This window comes from Anomaloglossus baeobatrachus, chromosome 5 (assembly GCF_048569485.1).
Source record: "Anomaloglossus baeobatrachus isolate aAnoBae1 chromosome 5, aAnoBae1.hap1, whole genome shotgun sequence".
In the NCBI taxonomy this organism is placed as follows: Eukaryota; Metazoa; Chordata; class Amphibia; order Anura; family Aromobatidae; genus Anomaloglossus; species Anomaloglossus baeobatrachus.
Genome location: NC_134357.1, coordinates 335,158,947 through 335,186,424, shown reverse-complemented (window position 1 = coordinate 335,186,424; position 27,478 = coordinate 335,158,947). Strand labels below are relative to the sequence as shown.

General features: G+C 50.7%; 1 protein-coding gene across 1 annotated transcript; it reads right to left on the bottom strand.

The window, feature by feature from the left end:
* SRSF6 (serine and arginine rich splicing factor 6) lies at positions 1 to 27,278 on the bottom strand. Its single transcript, XM_075349834.1, has 6 exons — positions 27,111 to 27,278; positions 16,018 to 16,166; positions 12,989 to 13,101; positions 10,178 to 10,380; positions 9,792 to 10,079; positions 1 to 1,217 (listed from the first exon to the last, which is right to left on the bottom strand). Exons 1-6 carry the CDS (start codon positions 27,215 to 27,217, stop codon positions 494 to 496), a joined length of 1,584 nt encoding a protein of 527 aa, XP_075205949.1. The 5' UTR covers positions 27,218 to 27,278; the 3' UTR covers positions 1 to 493.
* Positions 27,279 to 27,478: the final 200 nt, after the last annotated feature.

The following is a 27,478-nucleotide window of genomic DNA, read 5'->3' as shown; positions in this document are numbered from 1 at the left end:
TTGCACAGCAGAAGAAAACTTTATTTGCTCTGCAAAAGTGATCTTACAGAACTATTCTACAAAACTAAAATAAAAAAATAACGCCCCACGTACACAGTACAAACCTTTATTTACACGGTCAGTAACTAGACTGAAATGGGATGAACAATCAGCCCCCATCAAGCACTGTAGAGTTTAATACTTTATATTAAAGAAAAACTGCAATGCATTTCATATTGTGTGTATTCTGAACCCATCATGGTCATTTGAAAGCATTGTCTACTATCACTGTACTAAACTGAACAGGAAAAGATCTCTGTGCCAACACCTTAGCACTAAGAAAATTTCATGCACAAAAAAAAAAGTTAAGTCCTATTTACACAGCTGGAATCTTTTTGTTGCTTGGGTATCACAAAGTGAGGACATGCCTGCATTGAAACATTTAAGAGGGTGATTATGGGAATCAACTTGTGGGTCTCAGTCCTAATGCTAGGCGAATAAATCTACTTAAAAACTACTCTGGGGAACTAGAACGAGACCTAGAACTGGCAGCAGAGGCTGGGCGTGGAGGTGACTCTTCCATGCTAGCAGAAGGTGGGACAGGTGATTTAGACTGGGATCTGGCATCACTTTTACCATTTTCCCTGGGGGAAGGTGATCTGGAACGACTATGGGGAGATCTTTCCCGTTTAGGATTTGATCGACTCCTGGAACGATCCCTACTTCTTGATAGACTACGAGACCTGTCATGTTCTCCCTTGGACTGACTTCGGGACCGCTCTCTGGAAACGTCCCTATTTTCTTTTGAAGGACTGTGAGATCTCTCTCTAGATCTCTCCCTATTACCTTTAGACTGACTGCGTGATCTCTCACGAGATCTATCCCTCCTTCCCTTGGATTGGCTACGCGATCGCTCCCTAGACTCATCTCTTCTGCCTTTAGATTCTCGCTCATCTTTGGAATTACTGCGAGAACGCTCCCTTTTGCTCTTAGAACGGCTGCTAGATCTATCACGTTTTGATTTACTATGGCTGCGAGACCTCTCCCGTTTGGATCTGGGACGGCTGTTTGAACGATCACGTTTTCCTTTAGAATGACTACGAGACCTCTTGCGCTTTCCCTTTGATCGACTGCGGGATCGAGATCCATGTTCTGATTTGGGTTTACTTTTTGAACGGGATTTTCTCTGCTTTGATGGTGATCGAGAGGTTTCCTTACTTCTGGACCGAGATTTGGACCTAAAAACAAAAGATAGGCACATGAAACTCATTGTTATGTGCAGTGTGAAACTCTTAGTAAACAAAAACATGCTCTGAATTTTACAACATTTACAGCAGAAGTCAGTTTAGTTACAAGAGAGTCTTAGGGTATGTGCGCACTAGGCGTTTTTTTCACGCTGCGTTTTTATGTGCGTTTTTGTCTAAAAAACGCACCCGCGGCTAAAAAAACGCGGCAAAAACGCATGCGTTTTTGCCGCGATTTGGTGCGTTTTTTGCTGCGTTTTTGCTCACTGCGTTTTTAATCAGTGCACAATGCCATTAAAGATTGTTGATGAAAAAAAAAAAAAAAAGGTCTGATGTCATTTCCTTCTTCAAAATGTTCATTGTATGCAGGAGAGCAGACAGCTGCAGAACTACAAGTCTCAGCATCCTCCATTCACTAGTGTATGGAGGAGAGCAGACAGCAGCTGCAGAACTACAAGTCTCAGCATCCTCCATTCACTAGTGTATGCAGGAGAGCAGACAGCAGCTGCAGAACTACAAGTCTCAGCATCCTCCATTCACTAGTGTATGGAGGAGAGCAGACAGCAGCTGCAGAACTACAAGTCTCAGCATCCTCCATTCACTAGTGTATGCAGGAGAGCAGACAGCAGCTGCAGAACTACAAGTCTCAGCATCCTCCATTCACTAGTGTATGGAGGAGAGCAGACAGCAGCTGCAGAACTACAAGTCTCAGCATCCTCCATTCACTAGTGTATGCAGGAGAGCAGACAGCAGCTGCAGAACTACAAGTCTCAGCATCCTCCATTCACTAGTGTATGCAGGAGAGCAGACAGCAGCTGCAGAACTACAAGGCTCAGCATCCTCCATCCAGGACTGTATGCAGTTTTTTGCCCAAAAAGAAAAAAAAATGACGTAGGCTTCGCCATATTTTTGTATGCTAGCCGGGTACAGCAGGCAGGTACGGGCTGCCCCCAACCCCCAGCTGCCTATTTGTACCCGGCTGGGAACCAAAAATATAGAGAAGCCCTTTTTTTTTTAATTATTTCATGAAATAATTAAAAAAAAAAATGACGTGGGCTTCGCCTAATTTTTGAGTCCAGCCGGGTACAACTAGGCAGCTGGGGATTGGAATCCACAGTGCAGGGTGCCCATGCTTTCTGGGCACCCCCACTGCGAATTGCAGTCCGCAGCCACCCCAGAAAGAAGGGAATTTTGTTACTTACCGTAAATTCCTTTTCTTCTAGCTCCTATTGGGAGACCCAGACGATTGGTGTATAGCACTGCCTCCGGAGGCCACACAAAGCAATTACACTAAAAAGTGTAAGGCCCCTCCCCTTCTGGCTATACACCCCCAGTGGGATCACTGGCTCACCAGTTTTAGTGCAAAAGCAAGAAGGAGGAAAGCCAATAACTGGTTTAAACAAATTCACTCCGAAGTAACATCGGAGAACTGAAAACCATTCAACATGAACAACATGTGTACCCGAAAAACAACCAAAAATCCCGAAGGACAACAGGGCGGGTGCTGGGTCTCCCAATAGGAGCTAGAAGAAAAGGAATTTACGGTAAGTAACAAAATTCCCTTCTTCTTCGGCGCTCCATTGGGAGACCCAGACGATTGGGACGTCCAAAAGCTGTCCCTGGGTGGGTAAAGAAATACCTCATGTTAGAGCTGCAAAGACAGCCCTCCCCTACGGGGAGGCAACTGCCGCCTGCAGGACTCTTCTACCTAGGCTGGCGTCCGCCGAAGCATAGGTATGCACCTGATAATGTTTGGTGAAAGTGTGCAGACTCGACCAGGTAGCTGCCTGGCACACCTGTTGAGCCGTAGCCTGGTGTCGTAATGCCCAGGACGCACCCACGGCTCTGGTAGAATGGGCCTTCAGCCCTGATGGAACCGGAAGCCCAGCAGAACGGTAGGCTTCAAGAATTGGTTCTTTGATCCATCGAGCCAGGGTGGCTTTGGAAGCCTGCGACCCTTTGCGCTTACCAGCGACAAGGACAAAGAGTGCATCCGAGCGGCGCAGGGGCGCCGTGCGGGAAATGTAGATTCTGAGTGCTCTCACCAGATCCAACAAATGTAAATCCTTTTCATACCGATGAACTGCATGCGGATAAAAGGAAGGCAAGGAGATATCCTGATTAAGATGAAAAGAGGATACCACCTTAGGGAGAAACTCCTGAATGGGGCGCAGCACTACCTTGTCCTGGTGGAACACCAGGAAAGGAGCTTTGGATGACAGCGCTGCTAGTTCGGACACTCTCCGAAGAGACGTGACCGCTACCAGAAAGGCCACTTTCTGTGAGAGTCGAGAAAGTGACACATCCCTCAGAGGCTCGAAGGGCGGCTTCTGGAGAGCAACAAGGAACTTGTTTAGATCCCACGGATCTAACGGCCGCCTGTACGGAGGTACGATATGACAAACCCCCTGCAGGAACGTGCGCACCTGAGAAAGTCGTGCTAGACGCTTCTGAAAAAACACGGATAGTGCCGAGACTTGCCCTTTAAGGGAGCCGAGCGACAAGCCCTTTTCCAACCCAGATTGCAGGAAGGAAAGAAAGACAGGTAACGCGAATGGCCAGGGAGATACTCCTTGTGCAGAGCACCAGGATAAGAAAATCTTCCACGTCCTGTGGTAGATCTTAGCAGAAGTGGACTTCCTAGCCTGTCTCATGGTGGCCACGACCCCTTGGGATAATCCTGAAGACGCTAGGATCCAGGACTCAATGGCCACACAGTCAGGTTCAGGGCCGCAGAATTCCGATGGAAAAACGGCCCTTGGGACAGTAAGTCTGGACGGTCTGGTAGTGCCCACGGTTGGCCGACCGTGAGATGCCACAGATCCGGGTACCACGACCTCCTCGGCCAGTCTGGGGCGACGAGTATGACGCGGCCGCAATCGGATCTGATCTTGCGTAACACTCTGGGCAAGAGTGCCAGAGGTGGAAACACATAAGGGAGCCGGAACTGCGACCAATCTTGCACTAAGGCGTCTGCCGCCAGAGCTCTTTGATCGCGAGACCGCGCTATGAAGGTCGGGACCTTGTTGTTGTGCCGAGACGCCATTAGATCGACGTCCGGCACCCCCCAGCGGCGGCAGATTTCCTGAAACACGTCCGGGTGAAGGGACCATTCCCCTGCGTCCATGCCCTGGCGACTGAGGAAGTCTGCTTCCCAGTTTTCTACGCCCGGGATGTGAACTGCTGATATGGTGGATGCTCTTTCCTCTACCCACATCAGAATCCGCCTGACTTCCCGGAAGGCTTGCCGACTGCGTGTCCCTCCTTGGTGGTTGATGTATGCCACCGCTGTGGAGTTGTCCGACTGAATTCGGATCTGCTTTCCTTCCAGCCACTGCTGGAAGGCTAATAGGGCAAGATACACTGCCCTGATCTCCAGAACATTGATCTGAAGGGTGGACTCCTGCTGAGTCCACGTCCCTTGAGCCCTGTGGTGGAGAAAAACTGCTCCCCACCCTGACAGACTCGCGTCTGTCGTGACCACTGCCCAGGATGGGGGCAGGAATGATCTTCCCTGCGATAATGAGGTGGGAAGAAGCCACCATAGCAGAGAATCCTTGGCCGTCTGAGAAAGGGAGACTTTCCTGTCCAGGGAAGTTGTCTTCCCGTCCCATTGGCGGAGAATGTCCCATTGAAGTGGACGCAGATGAAACTGCGCGAACGGGACTGCCTCCATTGCTGCCACCATCTTCCCTAGGAAGTGCATGAGGCGCCTTAAGGGGTGCGACTGACCCTGAAGGAGAGACTGCACCCCTGTCTGTAGAGACCGCTGCTTGTCCAGCGGAAGCTTCACTATCGCTGAGAGAGTATGAAACTCCATGCCAAGATACGTTAGTGATTGAGTCGGTGCCAGGTTTGACTTTGAAAAGTTGATGATCCACCCGAAAGTCTGGAGAGTCTCCAGCGCAACATTCAGGCTGTGTTGGCATGCCTCTTGAGAGGGTGCTTTGACAAGAAGATCGTCCAAGTAAGGGATCACCGAGTGTCCCTGAGAATGCAAGACTGTTACCACTGCCGCCATGACCTTGGTGAAAACCCGTGGGGCTGTTGCCAGACCAAATGGCAGAGCTACGAACTGGAGATGGTCGTCTCCTATCACGAAACGTAGAAAACGTTGGTGCTCCGTAGCAATCGGCACGTGGAGATAAGCATCTTTGATGTCTATTGATGCAAGGAAATCTCCTTGAGACATTGAGGCAATGACGGAGCGGAGGGATTCCACCCGGAACCGCCTGGCGTTCACATGCTTGTTGAGCAGCTTTAGGTCCAGAACAGGACGGAACGAGCCGTCCTTTTTTGGAACCACGAAGAGATTGGAGTAAAAACCTTGCCCTTGTTCCTGCAGAGGAACAGGGATCACCACTCCTTCTGCTTTTAGTGAGCACACCGCCTGCAGAAGGGCATCTGCTCGGTCGGGATGTGGGGAGGTTCTGAAGAACCGATGCGGAGGACGAGAACTGAATTCTATCCTGTACCCGTGAGACAAAATGTCTGCTACCCACCGGTCTTTGACCTGTGGCAGCCAAATGTCGCAAAAGCGGGAGAGCCTGCCACCGACCGAGGATGCGGAGGGATGAGGCCGAAAGTCATGAGGCAGCCGCCTTGGAAGCGGTTCCTCCGGTTGCTTTCTTGGGGCGTGAATGAGCCCGCCAGGAATCTGAGCTCCTTTGCTCCTTCTGAGTCCCTTTGGACGAGGAGAATTGGGTCTTGCTGGAGCCTCGAAAGGACCGAAACCTCGACTGCCACTTCCTCTGTTGAGGTTTGCTTGATCTGGGCTGGGGTAAGGAGGAGTCCTTACCCTTGGACTGTTTAATGATTTCAGCCAATTGTTCACCAAATAGTCTGTCTACAGATAGTGGCAAGCTGGTTAAACATTTTTTGGAAGCAGAATCCGCTTTCCATTCCTTTAACCACAAGGCTCTGCGCAAGACAACAGAGTTGGCAGACGCAATTGAGGTACGGCTTGTAGAGTCCAGGACAGCGTTGATAGCGTAAGTCGCAAACGCAGACATTTGCGAGGTTAGGGACGCTACTCGCGGCACTGCAGGACATATGATAGAGTCCACCTGTGCCAGGCCAGCTGAAATAGCTTGGAGTGCCCACACGGCCGCGAATGCTGGAGCAAACGACGCGCCGATAGCTTCATAGACAGACTTTAACCAAAGGTCCATCTGTCTGTCATTGGCATCTTTAAGAGAAGCCCCATCTTCCACTGCAACTATGGATCTAGCTGCAAGCCTGGAGATTGGGGGGTCCACCTTTGGACACTGGGTCCAGCGTTTGACCACGTCAGGGGGAAAGGGATAACGTGTATCCTTAAGACGTTTGGAGAAACGCTTATCTGGGTAGGCATGGTGTTTCTGGACTGATTCCCTGAAGTCAGCGTGGTCCAGAAAAGTACTCAGTTTAGGCTTGGGATACCTGAAATGGAACTTCTCCTGCTGTGCAGCTGCCTCTTCTGCTGAAGGGGCTGGGGGAGAAATATCCAACAGTCTATTGATGGCCGCTATAAGGTCATTTACCATGGCGTCACCATCAGGAGTATCCAGATTAAGAGCGGTTTCAGGATTAGACTCCTGATCCCCCTCCTCTGTCTCATCATGTAGAGACCCTTCTCGCTGAGACCCTGAACCGCGTGATGACGTGGAGGGTCTCTCCCAGCGAGCACGCTTAGGCTGCCTGGGACTATCATCTGAATCAGAGCCGTCAGGCTGAGATGCCTGGGACCCCCTTGAAGCACGGATTAACTCCAACTGAGGGGGACCGGGGAACATTGCCGCAGCAGTGTCCATGGACTGAGTAACTGGCCTGGCCTGCAAGGTCTCTAGGATTTTTGTCATAGTGACAGACATCCTGTCAGCAAAAACTGCAAACTCTGTCCCCGTCACCGGGACAGGGTTCACCGGCGACTCTGCCTGGGCTACTACCACCATAGACTCCGGCTGACGAAGTGGCACAGGGACCGAACATTGCACACAATGGGGGTCATTGTAACCTGCCGGTAGATCAGCCCCACAAGCGGCACAAGCAGCGCTCACAGCCTGTGTCTTGGCACCCTTGCGTTTTGCAGATGACATGTTGTCGTCTCCTCAGAGCAATTGGGGTATACAGCCAAGAAGCGACCTTACAGTGCATATATATATATATATATATGGTACAGAGAAAAAAGTACACAAATATCACACTGTGGCACTAGTGGGGCCAGCACTAATGTGCTGCTTACCGCCCGCTTAACGCGGGTGTGTGGTCGCCAGAAATCTCTTGTCTGGGTCTCCCAGAGCCTGTGTCCGTTCTCCAGCCAGACTGTCTGTAGGAATGGCTGCCGGCGTCCTGTGGAGAGGGGCGGGCCCTGGGCGTGTGCAGACAAAGAGCGGGAAACCTGCGTGCCACTGTGCTCAGTGAGAGGGCTGGAGCATGTAAATAAGGCTCCAGCCCTCGGCGCTGATGAATCGTACAGCGTCTCTCCCTTGCCCTGATTGACAGGGCGGGGGCGGGAACGAAGCGGAGCTAGGCCGCAGAAGCCGGGGACTAAATTTATAAGCGACGCCGTCGTAAAAGCACGGTCGTCGCTAAGTCCCCGGCGCACTACAAGTCACAGCCGCGCCGCCGCGGCAGTCCCCAACACCTAAAGTCACTCAGAAAAACTGTAGTGACTGTAACCCCAGCGCTCAGCGCTACTGTCCCCGGCGCACTAGCACACCCAGCAAGTCTGGAGTGTGCGCAGCCTGTACATACGGGGACACAGAGTACCTTAATGTCGCAGGGCCTTGTCCCTGAACGGTACCCAGCTCCGTATCCAGCAGGTTCCATGGGTCTGTGGATGGAGCCCGGCCTCAGGGCTTGGGGGCCGGTAAGATCCCACTTCCTCAGAGCCCCTCAGGGGGATGGGGAAGGAAAACAGCATGTGGGCTCCAGCCTCCGTACCCGCAATGGGTACCTCAACCTTACAAACACCGCCGACATAAAGTGGGGTGAGAAGGGAGCATGCTGGGGGCCCTAGTATGGGCCCTCTTTTCTTCCATCCGACATAGTCAGCAGCTGCTGCTGACTAAACAGTGGAGCTATGCGTGGATGTCTGACCTCCTTCGCACAAAGCAGAAAACTGGTGAGCCAGTGATCCCACTGGGGGTGTATAGCCAGAAGGGGAGGGGCCTTACACTTTTTAGTGTAATTGCTTTGTGTGGCCTCCGGAGGCAGTGCTATACACCAATCGTCTGGGTCTCCCAATGGAGCGCCGAAGAAATGGCGCTTTCATAGAAGCGCCATCTTCTGGCGCTGTATCCAACTCTTCTAGCTGCCCTGATGCCGGGTGGCTAGCTAGGTAATAATGGAGTTAGAGCTAGCTGTATAGCTGGCCCTAAGCCCGAAATTCATGGTGTCACGCCAATATTAGACATGGCCACCATGAATTTCTAGTAATGATAAAAAAAAACACAACACACAGAAAAATATTTTTATTAGAAATAAAACACAACACAATTAGTGACTCCATCTTTATTGAAATAAACCCCCCTCCGCAGTAATCCTGGGTTAGGGTCCCGCGCCGTCCAATCCAGATCCAATATCATCTGATCGGTTTGCTGGAAGGCAAAGCGATCAGATGATGTGTCAGGATCAAGTGCCTGAATCACATCACACATCAGCTGATTGTATAAAAGCCGGTTATACAATCAGCTGATGCATCAGTGCAAAAAAAAAAAAAAAAAAAAAATAATACTCACTTATGTGCTGTGCTGATTACCGGCAGCTCCCGGAGCGATCGATTGGACAGCAGTCTGATCCTATACGATCGCTGCCGGTAATCAGCTGATGAAGTCCCCTGACGGCAGGATCAGCTGATAGCCGGCCGGGCACGAAAAAGCCGGCGAGACTACGATCAGCTGATGCGTCAGGTGACTGCATCAGGTGATCAGCGCCAGGTCCTGCAAGCAAGGTCCTGCCCCGGGGAGACTGCACACAGCCAGAGCGGCGGGACCGGGAGGAGATGGGAGCGGGCATGGCATCGGGTCCCTGCAGACAGGTGAGTATATGACATTTTTTTTTTCTACTGTTCACTTTGGTTTTCGCCGCTGCCTCCACCTCCCGCCCAGACATGACGCCGCACGGAGCTGACATGGCACCGGACGGGAGGTGGACGCAGCGGTGACGGTACCGGGAGGATTCATGCTTCTGTGTTTACCAACAGAAGGAATCCTCTTCCTGTACACGTCACTGTAGTGCCCACCCCTTGCGTTTATAGCTGCGTTTTTAGTCAGAAACGCGGCTATATGCGTTTTTCATTGCGTTTTTAACATCTCATTGAATTCAATGAGTGAAAAACGCAGTGGAAAACGCAGAAATAATTGACATGCTGCGTTTTTGTGGTCACCACAAAAACGCAGCTAAAAAAAAACGCTGTGTGAGGACAGCACTTCTGAAAACCCATTGACATTGCTGGGGAAGCAATGTCACTGCGTTTTCAGCACAAAAACGCGGTAAAAAACGCCGCTAAAAACGCGGCAAAAACGCCTAGTGCGCACAAGGCCTTAAAGTATTCATTGTTTTGTTAAAATGGAGAAAATCATTTACCTTGACTGACTCTTAGCAGGTGAATGTGAACGGCTTCGTTTTACTGGGGAACGTGAGCGGCTATTCTTAGCTGGAGACCGAGACTGACTTTTTTTGACAGGGGAATTAGAACCACTTTTAGCCGGGGAGCAAGAATGACTTTTCTTTGCTGGTGAATGAGACCTGCTCCGTTTAGCGGGAGAACGTGAACGAGTCTTTTTAACAGGAGAACGAGAGCGGCTTCTGGATCTACTATGACTGCTACGTCTGCTCCTGCTGCGAGAACGTCTCCTGCTCCTGGATCGTGACCTATCAAAAAAAAAACAGTTATAAGTGCACCGTAACGAAGCATAAACATCATATACTGTAGCACGATTTGCACAAAATGTATTAGTGATATCATTTACCTTGACCGACTGCCAGAATAAGACCTTCTGTGGCGTGTTTTACTTTCAACCAGGCGAATTTTTCTGCCATTTATCTCTGTGCCATCCAGTTTTTCTAGAGCTCTCTTCATGTCAGAATAAGATCGAAATTCTATCACACCCTCATTGCTGCGCTCTTTGTGTGCATCCGCGTAGGTAACCTCACCTGCTTGCCTCATAAAATCCTGCAGAAAAAGGGAAAAAGTTGGAAGATTAAACGGATTGATCCTTAACCTGTCAGTAACCAGGCCAAATTCACTATGTGGCAGCAATAACAAATGTTTCCACATATCCCAGTGATTGAGACTTTAGTGACATATTGTACTTTGTTAACCTCTTAACCCAGAGGTGATTTTCAGGTTTTTTTTTTCTTCCTCCATTCAAACTTTTGTTTTTCCGTCAGTCAACATAACTATATATATTGGCTTGTTTTTTAGTGGCACGAGTTGTACTTTTAAACAATACCATTCATTCTGCCCCATATTGCACTGGAAAACAGGAAAAATCCAAGTGCAGTGAACTTGCAAAAAAAAAAAAAAAGTGCAATTACATGATTGTTTTGGGGGATTTTATTTAGTGTTCACCATTTGGTAAAACTGACCTGATAATTTAATTCCCCAGATCAGTAAGAGTTCCGAAATGCCAAACATGAATAGTTTTACTTTTACATAAGTGGTGAAAAAAATTCAGAAGTTTGTATGGAGGAAAATATAATATAAAATATATATAATATAATATATATAGTATATAATATATAATATATTATAATATAATATATATATTTTACACTTTTGTCGTTATTTTTCGAGACCCATAGCGCTCATTTTTTTGGGGTCTGGGGCTGTGTGATGACTTGTTTTTACATCATGAGCTGACTTTTTAATTATACCATTTTTGGATAGGTGCGACATTTTGATTGCCCTTATTGCACTTTTATGCAGTGTTGCAGCAAACAAAAAAAAAAAAGTAACACGGGGCATTTCTGAACGCAGCATTACCAAATGTGTATTTTTATTGCCAATGGAGCAAAAAAAAGGGGGGGGGGGGTGATTTGAGGGAGGGTTGTTTTGGTTTTTTTTTTACATTTTTTAATGATTTTACCAATTCCCCTAGGGGACTTTACTGTCCAATCACGTCTCCTGATCAGAGAAATGCTTCAGGATAACCCTTATGAGTGCCGGTGCTCAAAAGTGATACCATTATAAATTCAGCATCCCTCAACATAATCAAAACTGCTAGTTTATTAACCCTTTAGGCGCTCTTCAGGAATTAATGCAAAGTGGCATGACCGGAATGAAAACTTTTTGCATTTAAATATTGCTAACCAAAAACGGAATTGCCAGAATTGCAGTTTTTTAGTCACCACACCTCCCTAAAAACCCAAAAGCGATTAAAACTTATGTTGCCCAAAATAGTATTAAAGTACGCTCAAGAAATCAAGCCTTCATACAGCTCCAACAATACGGCACAAGTTTTTTTTGTGTTTTTTCCCAAACTTCTACATTTTTGTTCCACTACTTAACCCTCATGACCTATGACATACTGCTATGTCATAGGTTGTGTCCCTCCCTTTGATGTGGGTTTGCACAACAAGCCCAAATGTTTCTCTGCACGTCTAATATACATTTGAAGTTGCCGTTTTCTGAGACCCATCTCATTTTTCCATCGATGGACATGTTTGAGGACTTTGTGCATCGAACTGGCATTTTAATTGAACTCCTTCTCGGCTATAAAGGTTTTGTTCACTTTAATTTGGGGGAGGGGAAGGAGGGTAATTGCAGCAACCAAAACAGACCAATTCTGGAGTTCAGATTGTTTCACTTAGGCATTCACCATATAGGAAAAATATTTTATTAGTTGAGATAATTACAAACAACGCATTATCAATTACCATTTACTTTTGGGGAAAAAAGAGGGGCAGTTTAAATTTTATTACAGGGTTGGTTTTTAGATGGTCTTTTTATATTTTACAGGACTTTAACATGTGATCGCTGTTAAAATACACTGCAGTACTACAGTATTGCAGTGTATAGTGATATCACTTTTTTGTGACGTGTATGCTCAGCACCTGAATCCACTCCATACATGTTCGTCGGACATCATTAATAGGTTAACGTGAACTTGTCAGGTGCACTATGCATCCAGGACCACAAGCAGTTCTGGGTGTATCTGCTAATCCCTGCCTAACCATCCCTGTATCTAAGAGCATAAAGAGATCTTTAGAAACAGTATTTATAAAGACTCTTTATAATATACTAACTAGGCCAGGGACTAGTCACACAATGGCATTCGTTCCCTTGACTAGTTGGCCTACATTGCATGTTAGCACGCCCCTGTGGGTGTACTAACATGCTAATGAATGCACAGCATCAGAGACATGGCTGCTCTCCGCTCTGTTGCCATCGCTGGTTTTTGGCTCAGTGTGCATGGTCATAACATCCCCAGACTTCCAGTCATGCACACTACACCAGTTTGAAGAGATGACACATACCCAGCTTCATAGTATGCATGATTGGAAGCCCAGGACTTCTGATCATGCACAATGAGCCAAAATCCAGTGTGGAGTCCGGTGGCCGCAGACAGCGGTGAGATCAACGCTGCGCATTCATTAGCATGTTCGCTATGTATGCTACTAGATACAGGGACGGTTATGCAGGCATTAGCAATATAAACCCAGAATTTATTGTGGTTCTGGGTGCATATTGCACCTGACAGGTACACTTTAAGCCCGGTAAATTAAGCGATATTCTTTGTATATTAATAGAAATCGGCAGACTAAATTACTAGACTCACCTTAAGATCCTGCCAACTGCACCGACTAGAGAGGTTTTCCACAATAAGCCTGAACTCTGTACGAACAGGTGGACCATATTTATCTCTGCCAGATCTTTGGCTCCTGTAGCCACCTTTACACATAGAAAAAAATGTCAGCGCTACATACCAATTGCACAAGGTATTATCTAATTGTTTGTGTATTTTGGGAGGGCTTTAAAACTAGAGAATAAGATTGTTTACATAAAACCTCCTTTGAAGCCGTGATTCTGGCGAGTGATTAGCAGCAGGGATGTTGAGTTACTCCAGTCTGCTGTGTTAAGAATGGGCATGTTTAAGGAGTGCACTCAGTCAACCTCAGCAACAAAATCTTACAAGAATTAATGACATTACAAGGTTTAACATATTACATGCATTTCTACAAAGTATTTACAAGAGATGCCAGTCACTTCATTATTTAAGGCAGGAGGTATAAGTGGCATTTGGAAGCACACGCAAGGAAGGGGGCACCTAGACCAGATTAAAGCCGGTTTTGTCTAACCCTTTTAATCCTCACCATCACCCTGCGTCTAATGGAAATAGGCTGCTGTCATCATGGCTTCCGGTAAGGTCAGCCAAAGGGTCATAGGGCAAGGGTCACACAATGTTTGGAAAGGCCAACCAGGAAAGGCAGTCATCTTAAGCCTCAATGGTCTCAGCCCCCACTGGTCTCTTTCAAATTGAAACATCAAGGACGGTTAAAAAGGATTTTGGAATTCAACATGCAAAAAGGTTAAGAATATACAAGTTAAACAAAATACATTCATAATACCATTTGCCTCCCACATAAGAACCAATGTCCTACCCACAAAATTACATCTTATGTTGCTATATTGCCATCTGTGATGCCCGTGGGTTTAAAGTTACCAGTGACACCACAGGAGGCAGAAAAATAACTTGGCCCACTTGTAAACTAACATGCCATGCTCTTCCACAATGGTTCAAAACTGAAGAGCAGACTAGAATCATCCCCCAAATAGATAAATATAGTGATAACCAGCGATTAAAGAGGTTTGTCCAGGAAAAGATGTATTAAAATCATAAATACCTGTCCTTACAAACTGAAAAACCCTCTCTAAAGTGAGACTAGAATGGGTTGCATGCTGCGGAGACTGTGCATTGCTTCTGTCAGGCTGACTAGTAGCAAACCTTCCACAAACGAGCATAAGACGCATTCAATCACTTCTTACTCTCGGCTATCCACAAGTCAGACCATCCTAGTTATCCGAATTCACAGTAAACATTAGTAGATGTCAGCATATTCCATCCAGCAATTAAAAAAGGCTGCTGAAATGTTGCTAAATAAAGACTAACGAAGGATGGATGGAATATGCTGACGTCTGTTGATGTTTATAACGGTAGCGGCAAGTCTGGGCATATTCATACTTCTTAAGCAGTCTCTAAGGATTTAGGAGGCAAAGACCATAGGTGCAGCATCTGCAGCTGATCGTGGAACTGGAGAGGTTCTTGTAACAGTGGTCTGTGCCTCTAAAAACCATCAGGAAGAACGTCCAGTACTATATCCCTGACTGTAGGTCTTTAGCAGTACACAACCCGCCCTAATAACATTCTAGCACAAGTTTGTCAAAATAGAAATTCTTCTTTACATTTTGCTGATAAAGTTGACATGTGCATCAGAGCTTCTAAAGCAAATTCTGGTATTCTTGAAAGAAAGTGCAGCATGCTGTGCCTAAGGCTATGTGCGCACGTGTGCGTATTGCATGCAGTTACGCTGCGTTCTGCACCGCAGTGTAAATGCATGCGTCCTGCGACCCCTGCACAGTCTATGGAGATTGTGCATGAGACGTGCGCACGTGGCGTATTAGAGCGCAGTGATTCGGCTGCTGCCCAAAGCGTGCATTTTTAGAAGTGACATGTCACTTCTTTTGTGCGCTCTGCATGCTGTCTAGAGGGAGAGGCAGCATGCAAAGCGCACGACTTCTGCAGGCACCAGGCACTTCAGAACAGAGCTTTTCAGCTGCGCCCTGAAGCGGACCTTGTGTGCGGTGCAGAGCGCACACGTGTGCACATAGCCTTATCCCATAAAAAAAAAAAACGACCTGGATCCTATTGTAATGAATAGGGTCTAACAGGTAAAATTAATAGCAGACTTCAGAAGGATATGTTTTTTTTGCTACAAGTAAAGCATCAGACCAGTGTGAACCTAGCCTCACCCCTAGACATGCCAAGCATCTGTTGCTAAAGGCATTTATGAAGTTATATTGCAGGCTTTTTTCACTTTTCTTGGACAAAGCCCTTTAACAGTAGTTTTATTCAAACAGCAAACATGAGTTTCCTGTATCATTAAGCAATAATATACAAGAAAAAAGGACTTGTGCAATCTTGTATGATTCTACGTCTATTCCAGCTATCAAACACATAGGAATCTGAAAGCAGCTGCCCCAACCTGATAGCCGCGGAGGAGCAGCTGCATACAGAGTAGCCTGGGACCAATCTACTGGAATAATTAAGTACAAAAAACAGAACTTATTCCATCACTTGTTAATTAGCATACTCTCCCCAGCCGCTAACAATTCTATTCTATTGTCTCGTCTATACATTTCAAAATGCAATACATTACATAGCACAGTTACAGGCAGGATCTCAGATTTGCCTAAACCCCGACTTCTCATCCCTCTTACATTACCAACATCCACACTACTGGTTGTTCCAAATCTGTCACTGCTTTCATTGCGGTAGGTTACAGGTTACTGTATGGCATCAGACTAAACACACTGTACAATAAGGATTAATATGATACAATAGCCTGCAGCATACAACACTGAGGACAAACAGATTTCTATACTGCAAATAGAGGTTGGTAAATAGAGAGGAAGAGGAGCATAGGTCCAGGATGTGCCTTACAGATCTATTACTTTAATTGCATATGTCCAGGGCAGAAAATCAGTTAATATTACACCTGGATTTATTGTACTACATTATACAGCACTGCCTGTAAACATTCCCCAAGACTCCCCCAAAGAGCTGCTACCAAAAAATGCAACGCTTACTGCGACTTGCAAAGCTGAATCCATCTCTGTCCCGGCGTGGACCTCGGGCATGCTCCACTATCACACGTTCTCCACAAAGGTCTTTCCCATTCAGTTCATACACCGCATCATCAGCATCACGAGAGTCTTCAAACTCTACAAAACCGTATCTGAAATGATAAAAAGTATTACAGCCTGCACAGTCAATGAGAACTCAATCGGTAAAGATCTAGATGCACGGACACATACCTACACTGACCCTGTGATACGTAGTTTGCAGAAACACTCATCTAATCCAATGATCTAAACTATTAAATCTACAAAACAAAAAAAAAGCTACGTACTCGTACTGTCATTGACCCACAATGGGTTTCACATCTGACCCTTTTTAAAGACCAGAATGTTTTGCTTTGTTTCCGTGGGAAACCTTGTCATTGCAGAAATTATGCACTGGATGTGTCGTCACCGACTGAGCCTATCAGCAGACGAGAAGTGCCAGAGGCAGCGATGGACCTGACGAGTAACACCATTATTTTATAGGTCTGCAAATCATAGAAAATATAATTTTACTAATGGGCAATCCCCAGCACTGCCAATACACTCACAAATTTCAAAAATGCAGTATAAGGCCCTGTGCGCACTGGAAAATTGAACTTTCTTAAGAAAATTCAGCAGGGTCTGAAAGATTACCGCACCCGCGGTAAAAACCCGCAGCAAACAGCACCCGAAAACCGCATGTGGTTTGCCGCGGTTTTATTCGTGGTATTGCCGCGTGCGGGTTATTACATGTCTTTTAATGCATTCAATGCAATAAAGCACATTAAAAAAAAAAAAAAAAAGTAATTTCCTTCTGAGATAGATAAATAGACAGATAGAAAATAGATAGGGGGATAAATAGAGTCCCTGTGAGCACACGCTGCATTTCTCCCGAGCGGTAGTGTTGTGCACATTACCGGCCGTGGGAAATAACCTGTTATTTAAAATAAAGGATTTTTCGGTGTCTGCTTATTCACTTTACTTACGGGTTGATTAGGAAAGCTGTCACAGACGCTGCCATGATCAAGCCTGGACTTCGTGGCGGCGATCCGCCGCCATGAACTCCTTATATTACCCTGATTGCCACCGCATCACGGCAACAGGAAGAGTCGGGACACTCCGGTACTGCCGCATAATGGATGCGACAGTCCCGGGGCAGCTGCTGGCTGATATTCTTGACTGCAGGAGGAGGGGGGGGCATTAACCCTGGCATTCGCCCTCCCCAGCCTGAGAATACTGGGCCGCTGCTGTGTGTTTACCTCGGCTGGAAGGTAAAAAATACGGTGGAGCCCACGTGTTTTGTTTTCTGTATGTCCGTTTGATTTGTATGTGTATTCTATATGTTTGTGTGTGAGTGCGATCTGTGTGTATTCTATGTCTGTGTGTGATCTGTGTATTCTATATGTCTGTGTGCGAGTGTGATGTGTGTGTTTACTCTGCTCCGCTTCCTCTTCCTATCATAATGACATCACTTCTCTGCAAACCGCAGGGCAGCAATGAACATTATGTCCCGAAACCGCGAAATATCGCAGGGAATAACGCAGCGATACGCAATGAACTGCACAAAATTTGCTGCCTGCGTTATTCCCTGCGGGATTTCACAATTACATTGCAGTCAATGGAGTGAAATCCCGCAGCGACGTGCGGAAAAGTAGTGACATGCAATTGTTTTTGTGCGGAAATCCCGCAGCAAAACATGCAGCTGTCAAATTCCGCATAGTGCGCACGAAGGGAATTTTGTTACTTACCGTAAATTCCTTTTCTTCTAGCTCTTATTGGGAGACCCAGACGATTGGGGTATAGCTACTGCCCTCTGGAGGCCACACAAAGCACTACATTAAAAGTGCAAGGCCCCTCCCCCTCTGGCTATACCCCCCCCGTGGTATCACGGGTTCTCCAGTTTTAGTGCCAAAGCAAGAAGGAGGAAGCCAATAACTGGTTTAAACAAATTAACTCCGAATAACATCGGAGAACTGAAAAACCGTTCAACATGAACAACATGTGTACCCGCAAACAACAAAAAAACATCCCGAAGGACAACAGGGCGGGTGCTGGGTCTCCCAATAAGAGCTAGAAGAAAAGGAATTTACGGTAAGTAACAAAATTCCCTTCTTCTTCAGCGCTCTATTGGGAGACCCAGACGATTGGGACGTCCAAAAGCTGTCCCTGGGTGGGTAAATAAATACCTCATGTTAGAGCTGCAAAACAGCCCTCCCCTATGGGGGTGTCACTGCCGCCTGCAGGACTCTTCTACCTAAGCTGGCATCCGCCGAAGCATAGGTATGCACCTGATAATGCTTGGTGAAAGTGTGCAGACTGGACCAGGTAGCTGCCTGGCACACCTGTTGAGCCGAAGCCTGGTGACGTAATGCCCAGGACGCACCCACGGCTCTGGTTGAGTGGGCTTTTAGCCCTGAAGGAACCGGAAGCCCCGCAGAACGGTAGGCCTCTAGAATTGGTTCTTTGATCCATCGAGCCAGGGTGGCTTTAGAAGCCTGCAACCCCTTGCGCGGACCAGCGACAAGGACGAAAAGTGCATCGGCACGGCGTATGGGCGCCGTGCGGGAAATGTAGATTCTGAGTGCTCTCACCAGATCTAGCAAACGTAAGTCCTTTTCATACCGGTGAACCGGATGAGGGCAAAAAGAAGGCAAGGAAATATCCTGATTAAGATGAAAAGAGGATACGACCTTAGGAAGAAACTCCGGAATGGGGCGCAGCACAACCTTGTCCTGGTGGAACACCAGGAAGGGAGCCTTGGATGACAGAGCTGCCAGCTCAGACACACGCCGAAGCGATGTGATCGCAACAAGAAACGCCACTTTCTGCGACAGCCGAGAAAAGGAAACTTCCTTCAGAGGCTCGAAGGGCGGCTTCTGGAGAGCAACTAGTACCCTGTTCAGATCCCATGGATCTAACGGTCGCTTGTACGGGGGCACAATATGACAGACCCCCTGCAGGAACGTGCGCACCTTAGGAAGACGTGCTAGACGCTTCTGAAAAAACACGGATAGTGCCGAAACTTGCCCTTTAAGGGAGCTGAGCGACAAGCCCTTTTCTAACCCCGATTGCAGGAAGGAAAGAAACTTGGGTAATGCAAATGGCCAGGGAGACACTCCCTGGGCCGAGCACCAGGATAAGAAAATCTTCCACGTTCTGTGGTAGATCTTAGCAGAATTCGACTTTCTAGCTTGTCTCATTGTGGCAACCACTCCTTGAGATAATCCTGCAGATGCTAGGATCCAGGACTCAATGGCCACACAGTCAGGTTCAGGGCCGCAGAATTCTGATGGAAAAACGGCCCTTGGGACAGTAAGTCTGGTCGGTCTGGCAGTGACCACGGTCGACCGATCGTGAGATGCCACAGATCCGGATACCACGACCTCCTCGGCCAGTTTGGAGCGACGAGTATGATGCGGCTGCACTCGGATCTGATCTTGCGTAGCACTCTGGGCAAGAGCGCCAGAGGCGGAAACACGTAAGGGAGCTGAAACTGCGACCAATCTTGAACCAAGGCGTCTGCCGCCAGAGCTCTTTGATCGCGCGACCTCGCCATGAATGCCGGGACCTTGTTGTTGTGCCGGGATGCCATTAGGTCGACGTCCGGCACTCCCCAGCGGCGACAGATTTCCTGAAACACGTCCGGGTGAAGGGACCATTCCCCTGCGTCCATGCCCTGGCGACTGAGGAAGTCTGCTTCCCAGTTTTCTACGCCTGGGATGTGAACCGCGGATATGGTGGATGCTCTGTCCTCCACCCACATTAGAATGCGCCGGACTTCTTGGAAGGCTTGCCGACTGCGCGTCCCTCCTTGGTGGTTGATGTATGCCACCGCTGTGGAGTTGTCCGATTGGATTCGGATCTGCTTTCCTTCCAGCCACTGCTGGAAGGCTAGTAGGGCAAGATACACTGCTCTGATTTCCAGAACATTGATCTGAAGGGTGGACTCCTGCGGAGTCCACGTCCCCTGAGCCCTGTGGTGGAGAAACACTGCTCCCCACCCCGACAGACTCGCATCTGTCGTAACTACTGCCCAGGATGGGGGCAGGAAGGATCTTCCCTGAGATAATGAGGTGGGAAGGAGCCACCATTGTAGAGAGTCCTTGGTCGTCTGGGAAAGCGAGACTTTCCTGTCCAGGGACGTTGACTTCCCGTCCCATTGGCGGAGAATGTCCCATTGAAGTGGGCGCAGATGAAACTGCGCAAAGGGAACTGCTTCCATGGCTGCCACCATCTTCCCTAGGAAATGCATGAGACGCCGCAAGGGATGCAACTGGCCCTGCAGGAGAGATTGCACCCCTGTCTGTAGTGACCGCTGCTTGTTCAGCGGCAGCTTCACTATCGCTGCTAGAGTATGAAACTCCATGCCAAGATACGTTAGTGACTGAGTCGGTGATAGGATCGACTTTGGAAAGTTGATGATCCATCCGAAAGACTGTAGAGTCTCCAGCGTAGCATTCAGGCTGTGCTGACATGCCTCCTGAGAGGGAGCTTTGACCAATAAGTCGTCTAGGTAAGGGATCACCGAGTGTCCCTGAGAGTGCAAGACTGCTACCACCGCCGCCATGACCTTGGTGAAGACCCGTGGGGCTGTCGCCAGACCAAATGGAAGAGCTACGAACTGAAAATGGTCGTCTCCTATCACAAAACGTAGAAAACGTTGATGTTCTGTAGCAATTGGCACGTGGAGATAAGCATCTTTGATGTCTATTGAGGCAAGGAAGTCTCCTCTGGACATTGAGGCAATGACAGAGCGGAGGGTTTCCATCCGGAACCTCCTGGCGTGCACATGTTTGTTGAGCCGTTTTAGGTCCAGAACAGGACGGAACGAGCCGTCCTTTTTTGGAACCACAAAGAGATTGGAGTAAAACCCTTGCCCTTGTTCCTGAGGAGGGACTGGGATCACCACTCCTTCCGCTTTTAGGGAATCCACCGCCTGCAGCAGAGCATCTGCTCGGTCTGGATGTGGGGAGGTTCTGAAGAACCGAGCTGGAGGACGAGAATTGAACTCGATTCTGTACCCGCGAGACAAAATGTCCGTCACCCACCGGTCTTTGACCTGTGACATCCAAATGCCGGAAAAGCGGGAGAGCCTGCCCCCGACCGGCGATGCGGAGGGGGGGGGGCTGGAAGTCATGAGGTAGCCGCTTTGGAAGCGGTACCTCCATTTGCTTTCTTGGGGCGTGTGTGAGTCCGCCACGAATCTGAGTTTCTTTGCGTCCTCTGAGTCCCTTTGGACGAGGTAAATGGTGTCTTGCCCGAACCTCGAAAGGACTGAAACCTCTGCTGCCACTTTTTCTGCTGAGGTTTGGATGTTCTGGGTTGTGGTAAAGAGGAGTCTTTACCCTTGGACTGCTTAATGATGTCAGCCAATGGCTCGCCAAACAGTCTATCTCTAGACAAAGGCAAACTGGTTAAACATTTTTTGGAACCAGCATCTGCTTTCCAGTCCTTTAACCACAAGGCTCTGCGCAAAACTACCGAATTGGCGGACGCCATTGAGGTGCGACTGGTAGATTCTAGGACCGCATTGATAGCGTAAGACGCAAACGCCGACATCTGCGTGGTAAGGTGCGCCACTTGCGGCACTGCTGGATGCATGATAGCATCCACTTTTGCTAAGCCAGCTGAAATAGCCTGGAGTGCCCATACGGCTGCGAATGCCGGAGCAAACGACGCGCCGATAGCTTCATAGACAGATTTTAACCAAAGGTCCATCTGTCTGTCATTGGCATCTTTAAGTGAAGCGCCATCCTCCACTGCAACTATGGATCTAGCTGCAAGTTTGGAAATCGGGGGGTCTACCTTTGGACACTGTGTCCAGCGCTTGACCACCTCAGGGGGGAAAGGGAAACGCGTATCTTTAGATCGTTTAGAGAAACGCCTTTCTGGGTGAGCGTCGTGCTTCTGGATTGATTCTCTGAAGTCAGAGTGATCTAACAAAGCACTCAATTTACGCTTGGGATAAAGGAAACGAAACTTCTCCTGCTCCGCCGCCGCCTCTTCTGCTGAAGGGGCTGGGGGAGAAATATCCAACAGCCTATTGATGGCTGAGATAAGGTCGTTTACCATGGCATCCCCATCCGGGGTATCCAGGTTGAGAGGGGTTCCAGGAGTGGATTCCTGATCACTCTCATCAGACACATCACAGGGAGACTGATTGCGCTGAGACCCTGAGCAGTGTGATGACGTCGAGGGTCTTTCCCAGCGAGCTCGCTTAGGGTGGCTGGGGCCATCATCTGAGTCATAATCCTCGGCCTGTGAAGCCGGGGACCCCCCTGTGGGCTGGATACATTCCAAGTAAGGGGGACCTGAGGACAGAGGCCTCGCCGTGCCCAGAGACTGAGCCCCATGCATAGATTGCAAGGTTTCAAGGATTTTTGCCATAGACACAGACATATTATCTGCAAAAACTGCAAAGTCTGTCCCTGTCACCGGGGCAGAACTTACAAGCGTCTCAGCCTGGGTCGCTACCTCTCCTGACTCCGGCTGGCGAAGCAGCACCGGGTCGGAGCATTGCACACAATGGGGGTCATCGGAGCCTGCTGGTAGATTAGCCCCACATGCAGCACACGCAGTATACACAGCTTTTTTTGCCTTGGCCGCCTTGCGTTTTGAGGATGACATGTTGCTGCTTCCACAGAGCGATCTGGGATATGCAGCCAGAAGCGCACCTCACAGTGCAAGAAATACAATATCTATATATCTGTACCCAGTACACTGATACACAGTGAGGCACTAGAGGGACCAGCACAGAAAAATCGCTTACCGCCCGCTTAAAAAGCGGGTGTGTGGTCGCCAGATAGCCCCTAGTCCAGGTCTCCCAGAGCCTTGCGTCCTTCCTCCAGCCAGGCATGCATGTAATGGCTGCCGGCGTCTCGAGAGAGGAAGGGGGGCGGGCCCTGGGCGTTCCTGGCCAAGAGCGGGAAGCCTGCTTCCCTCTGTGCCAAGTGAGAGGGCTGGAGCATGTAAATCAGGCTCCAGCCCTCGTCGCTGCTAGCGAACAGCGTCTCTCCCCTACCCTGAATGACAGGGTGGGGGCGGGAACGAATCGGAGCTGCCGGCGTCCTAGGCCCAAAAAGCCGGGGACTAAATTTATAACCGCCGCCGCCGTAAAAGCGCGGACGGCGGATCCCCGGCGCACCACAAGTCACAGCAGCGCCGCCCGGTCCAGAGGGGGTCGGCGCTGCGTTCCCATACACAAAAAAGTCCCCCAGTAATCTGTAGGGACACCAACTCCACGTTGCGGTCCCCGGCGCACTACAACACCCAGCCAGCCCGGAGTGTGTCTGTGCCTGCCGGGGACACAGAGTACCTGTATGATGCAGGGCCTGTCCCTGATCGTACTCCTGCTCCGTCTCCATCAGGTTCTAATGGGTCTGTGGATGGAGCCCGGCGTCAGAGCTGAGAGGCCGGCAGGATCCCACTTCCACAGAGCCCTACCAGGGGATGTGGAAGGAAAACAGCATGTCAGGCTCCAGCCCTGTACCAGCAATAGGTACCTCAACCTTACAACACCATCCAGGGGTGAGAAGGGAGCATGCTGGGGACACTATATGTGTCCTCTTTTCTTCCATCCGAAATAGTCAGCAGCTACTGCTGACTAAAATCTGTGGAGCTATGCATGGAATGTCTGACCTCCTTCGCACACAAAGCTAAAACTGGAGAACCCGTGATACCACGGGGGGGGTATAGCCAGAGGGGGAGGGGCCTTGCACTTTTAATGTAGTGCTTTGTGTGGCCTCCAGAGGGCAGTAGCTATACCCCAATCGTCTGGGTCTCCCAATAGAGCGCTGAAGAAAGGATTTTTTTTCCCCATAGGTTTTGCTGGTGAATCACTGCAGAGATGTTATGAACATTTTCTGCAGCGAAACAGGCAGCAAAACCGCAGGAAATCCGCGGCAAAATCCGGCAAGTGCGCACAGGGCCTAAGAAAGGCAAGACAATCTAGTGGCTTCTGCTAAACTCCCCCTCTAAGGCCCTGTGAGCACTGGGTAGATTTGTCTCGTCAGCAAAATACGCACCCTCTAGCAGAATTCTGCACTTGCGGCAAAAAAATGCACCCAAAATCAGGTTTCACCGTGGCTTGGTCCCTGTGGTTTTTAACTTATCAATGGTAAAAACACAGGGGAAAACCGCAGGTACCTGCGGAAAAGAAGTGACATGATGCTTCTTTTAGGGGAAAAAAAACAAAGTGTATAACATCTGATTAGAAGTAGTCTTCCAATGAGACTCAGGGGTACTTCACACACAGCGAGATCGCTGCTGAGTCACGTTTTTTGTGACCTCATTAGCGATCTCGCTGTGTGTGACACTGAGCAGCAATCTGGCCCCTGCTGTGAGATCGCTGCTCGTTACACACAGCCCTGGTTCGTTTTTTTATTGTTGCTCTCCCGCTGATAAGCACACATCGCTGTGTATGACAGCGAGAGAGCAACAATCCTGAATGTGCAGGGAGCAGGAGCCGGCGTCTGACAGCCTGCGGTAAGCTGTAACCAAGGTAAACATCGGGTAACCAAGGTGGTTACCCGATATTTACCTTCGTTACCAGCCTCCGCAGCTCTCACGCTGCCAGTGCCGGCTCCTGCTCCCTGCACACGCTAAGCTAAGCGGTGTGCACTGGTAACTAAGGTAAACATCGGGTAACCATACCCGATGTTTACCTTAATTACCAGTGTCCGCAGCTTCTAGACGCCGGCTCTGTGCAAGCGCAGCGTCGCTTGCACGTCGCTGCTGGCTGGGGGCTTGTCACTGGTGAGATCTGCCTGTTTGACAGCTCACCAGCGACCATGTAGCGATGCAGCAGCGATCCTGACCAGGTCAGATCGCTGGTGGGATCGCTGCTGCGTCGCTAAAGTGTGACGGTACCCTCAGGGTGGGGGCGCCTCTGGCTGCAACCAATCACAGACACCGGTGAAAGCAGCGCATATGCAATAAAGGTAATGAGCGGCCAGGAAGCAGTTACAGCTGCGCCACACTAAGTGTGAAGCGCTCGCTGCTTTCCCCCATCCCTTCTACCACCATTTTTAATTGCCGGATTCTGGTCCCCATAGACACGGGAACCCGACAGAAAACCGGGATCAATTCCGGGCCAGAACTGGGCTTTTTTAATTTAACCTGTGTAGACCCGCCGGTCCCAGTTACCTGCGAGTACGCCCATCACTAACGGTAAGCGAGCACTCCTGTAACGAGCAGTGGATTCTCAGGACGGGAGCAACTCTAGTACCTGTGTATAATCAAATTCAATGGGGGCTCTACTGCTGGTTGCTAACGCGCAGCCCGGCCCCGGCCTCCCCACCACACAGACGCGCAGCCCCGGCCTCCCCCCCTGCACACAGACGCGCAGCCTCGGCCCCGGCCTCCCCCCTGCACACAGACGCGCAGCCTCGGCCCCGGCCTCCCCCCTGCACACAGACGCGCAGCCTCGGCCCCGGCCTCCCCCCTGCACACAGACGCGCAGCCTCGGCCCCGGCCTCCCCCCTGCACACAGACGCGCAGCCTCGGCCCCCCCCCCCTGCACACCGACGCGCAGCCTCGGCCCCGGCCTCCCCCCTGCACACCGACGCGCAGCCTCGGCCTCCCCCCTGCACACAGACGCGCAGCCTCGGCCTCCCCCCTGCACACAGACGCGCAGCCTCGGCCTCCCCCCTGCACACAGACGCGCAGCCTCGGCCTCCCCCCTGCACACAGACGCGCAGCCTCGGCCTCCCCCCTGCACACAGACGCGCAGCCTCGGCCTCCCCCCTGCACACAGACGCGCAGCCTCGGCCTCCCCCCTGCACACAGACGCGCAGCCTCGGCCTCCCCCCTGCACACAGACGCGCAGCCTCGGCCTCCCCCCTGCACACAGACGCGCAGCCTCGGCCTCCCCCCTGCACACAGACGCGCAGCCTCGGCCTCCCCCCTGCACACAGACGCGCAGCCTCGGCCTCCCCCCTGCACACAGACGCGCAGCCTCGGCCTCCCCCCTGCACACAGACGCGCAGCCTCGGCCTCCCCCCTGCACACAGACGCGCAGCCTCGGCCTCCCCCCTGCACACAGACGCGCAGCCTCGGCCTCCCCCCTGCACACAGACGCGCAGCCTCGGCCTCCCCCCTGCACACAGACGCGCAGCCTCGGCCTCCCCCCTGCACACAGACGCGCAGCCTCGGCCTCCCCCCTGCACAGACGCGCAGCCTCGGCCTCCCCCCTGCACACAGACGCGCAGCCTCGGCCTCCCCCCTGCACACAGACGCGCAGCCTCGGCCTCCCCCCTGCACACAGACGCGCAGCCTCGGCCCCGGCCTCCCCCCTGCACACAGACGCGCAGCCCCGGCCTCCCCCCTGCACACAGACGCGCAGCCCCGGCCTCCCCCCTGCACACAGACGCGCAGCCCCGGCCTCCCCCCTGCACACAGACGCGCAGCCCCGGCCTCCCCCCTGCACACAGACGCGCAGCCCGGCCTCCCCCCTGCACACAGACGCGCAGCCCGGCCTCCCCCCTGCACACAGACGCGCAGCCCGGCCTCCCCCCTGCACACAGACGCGCAGCCCGGCCTCCCCCCTGCACACAGACGCGCAGCCTCGGCCCCGGCCTCCCCCCTGCACACAGACGCGCAGCCTCGGCCCCGGCCTCCCCCCTGCACACAGACGCGCAGCCTCGGCCCCGGCCTCCCCCCTGCACACAGACGCGCAGCCTCGGCCCCGGCCTCCCCCCTACACAGACGCGCAGCCTCGGCCCCGGCCTCCCCCCTGCACACAGACGCGCAGCCTCGGCCCCGGCCTCCCCCCTGCACACAGACGCGCAGCCTCGGCCCCGGCCTCCCCCCTACACAGACGCGCAGCCTCGGCCCCGGCCTCCCCCCTACACAGACGCGCAGCCTCGGCCCCGGCCTCCCCCCTACACAGACGCGCAGCCCCGGCCCCGGACTCCTAGCACACATCGCGCCTCTACCTACCTCACTGCTACAAAATGGCGCCGTGGACATTGTTCGCCTGTGAATGAACCCCCGCAGCGGGCAGCAGGATCACATTTCATCACACAGGCCCGAGGCCCGCTGTAAACACGGCGCCAGCACAGCAGCTCATCTGACCTTACCCGTTCTTCAAATCCACCTCCAGGAGCTTTCCGTAGCCTCCGAAAAACCTCTGAATGTCTTTCTCCCGGACGTGATAACTCAGTCTTCCGACGTAAATACGCGGCATGGCTCTGCAATAGAAGATGGCGGCCTCAGCTCCGCAGCAGAGTGATACGACAAAGCCGAGGGGGAACCTTTATAAACTGTGGGCGTGGCTAGCGAAAGCGGCGGGAGAGCGCATGCGTAATTTAGCAGTAGCCTGAGGCGGAGTGATTCTCCCTTTGGAGAGCGCGTGTGAGTGAGGCGGCTCCTGCACTGTGAGGCTGTGCCGTGCAGCGCCTTGTCAGAGTGTAGGAAAGAGGGCAGGGAATCTACCTCACTTCTAGAC

Excerpts from the sequence above, each read along its gene's own strand:
- SRSF6 (XM_075349834.1), bottom strand. The coding sequence starts at position 27,217 with ATGCCGCGTATTTACGTCGGAAGACTGAGTTATCACGTCCGGGAGAAA. Across the intron at positions 10,381-12,988 it reads GCAGTTGGCAGGATCTTAAG|GATTTTATGAGGCAAGCAGG; the intron begins GTGAGTCTAGTA and ends CTTTTTCTGCAG. Across the intron at positions 10,080-10,177 it reads TATTCTGGCAGTCGGTCAAG|GTCACGATCCAGGAGCAGGA; the intron begins GTAAATGATATC and ends TTTTTTTGATAG.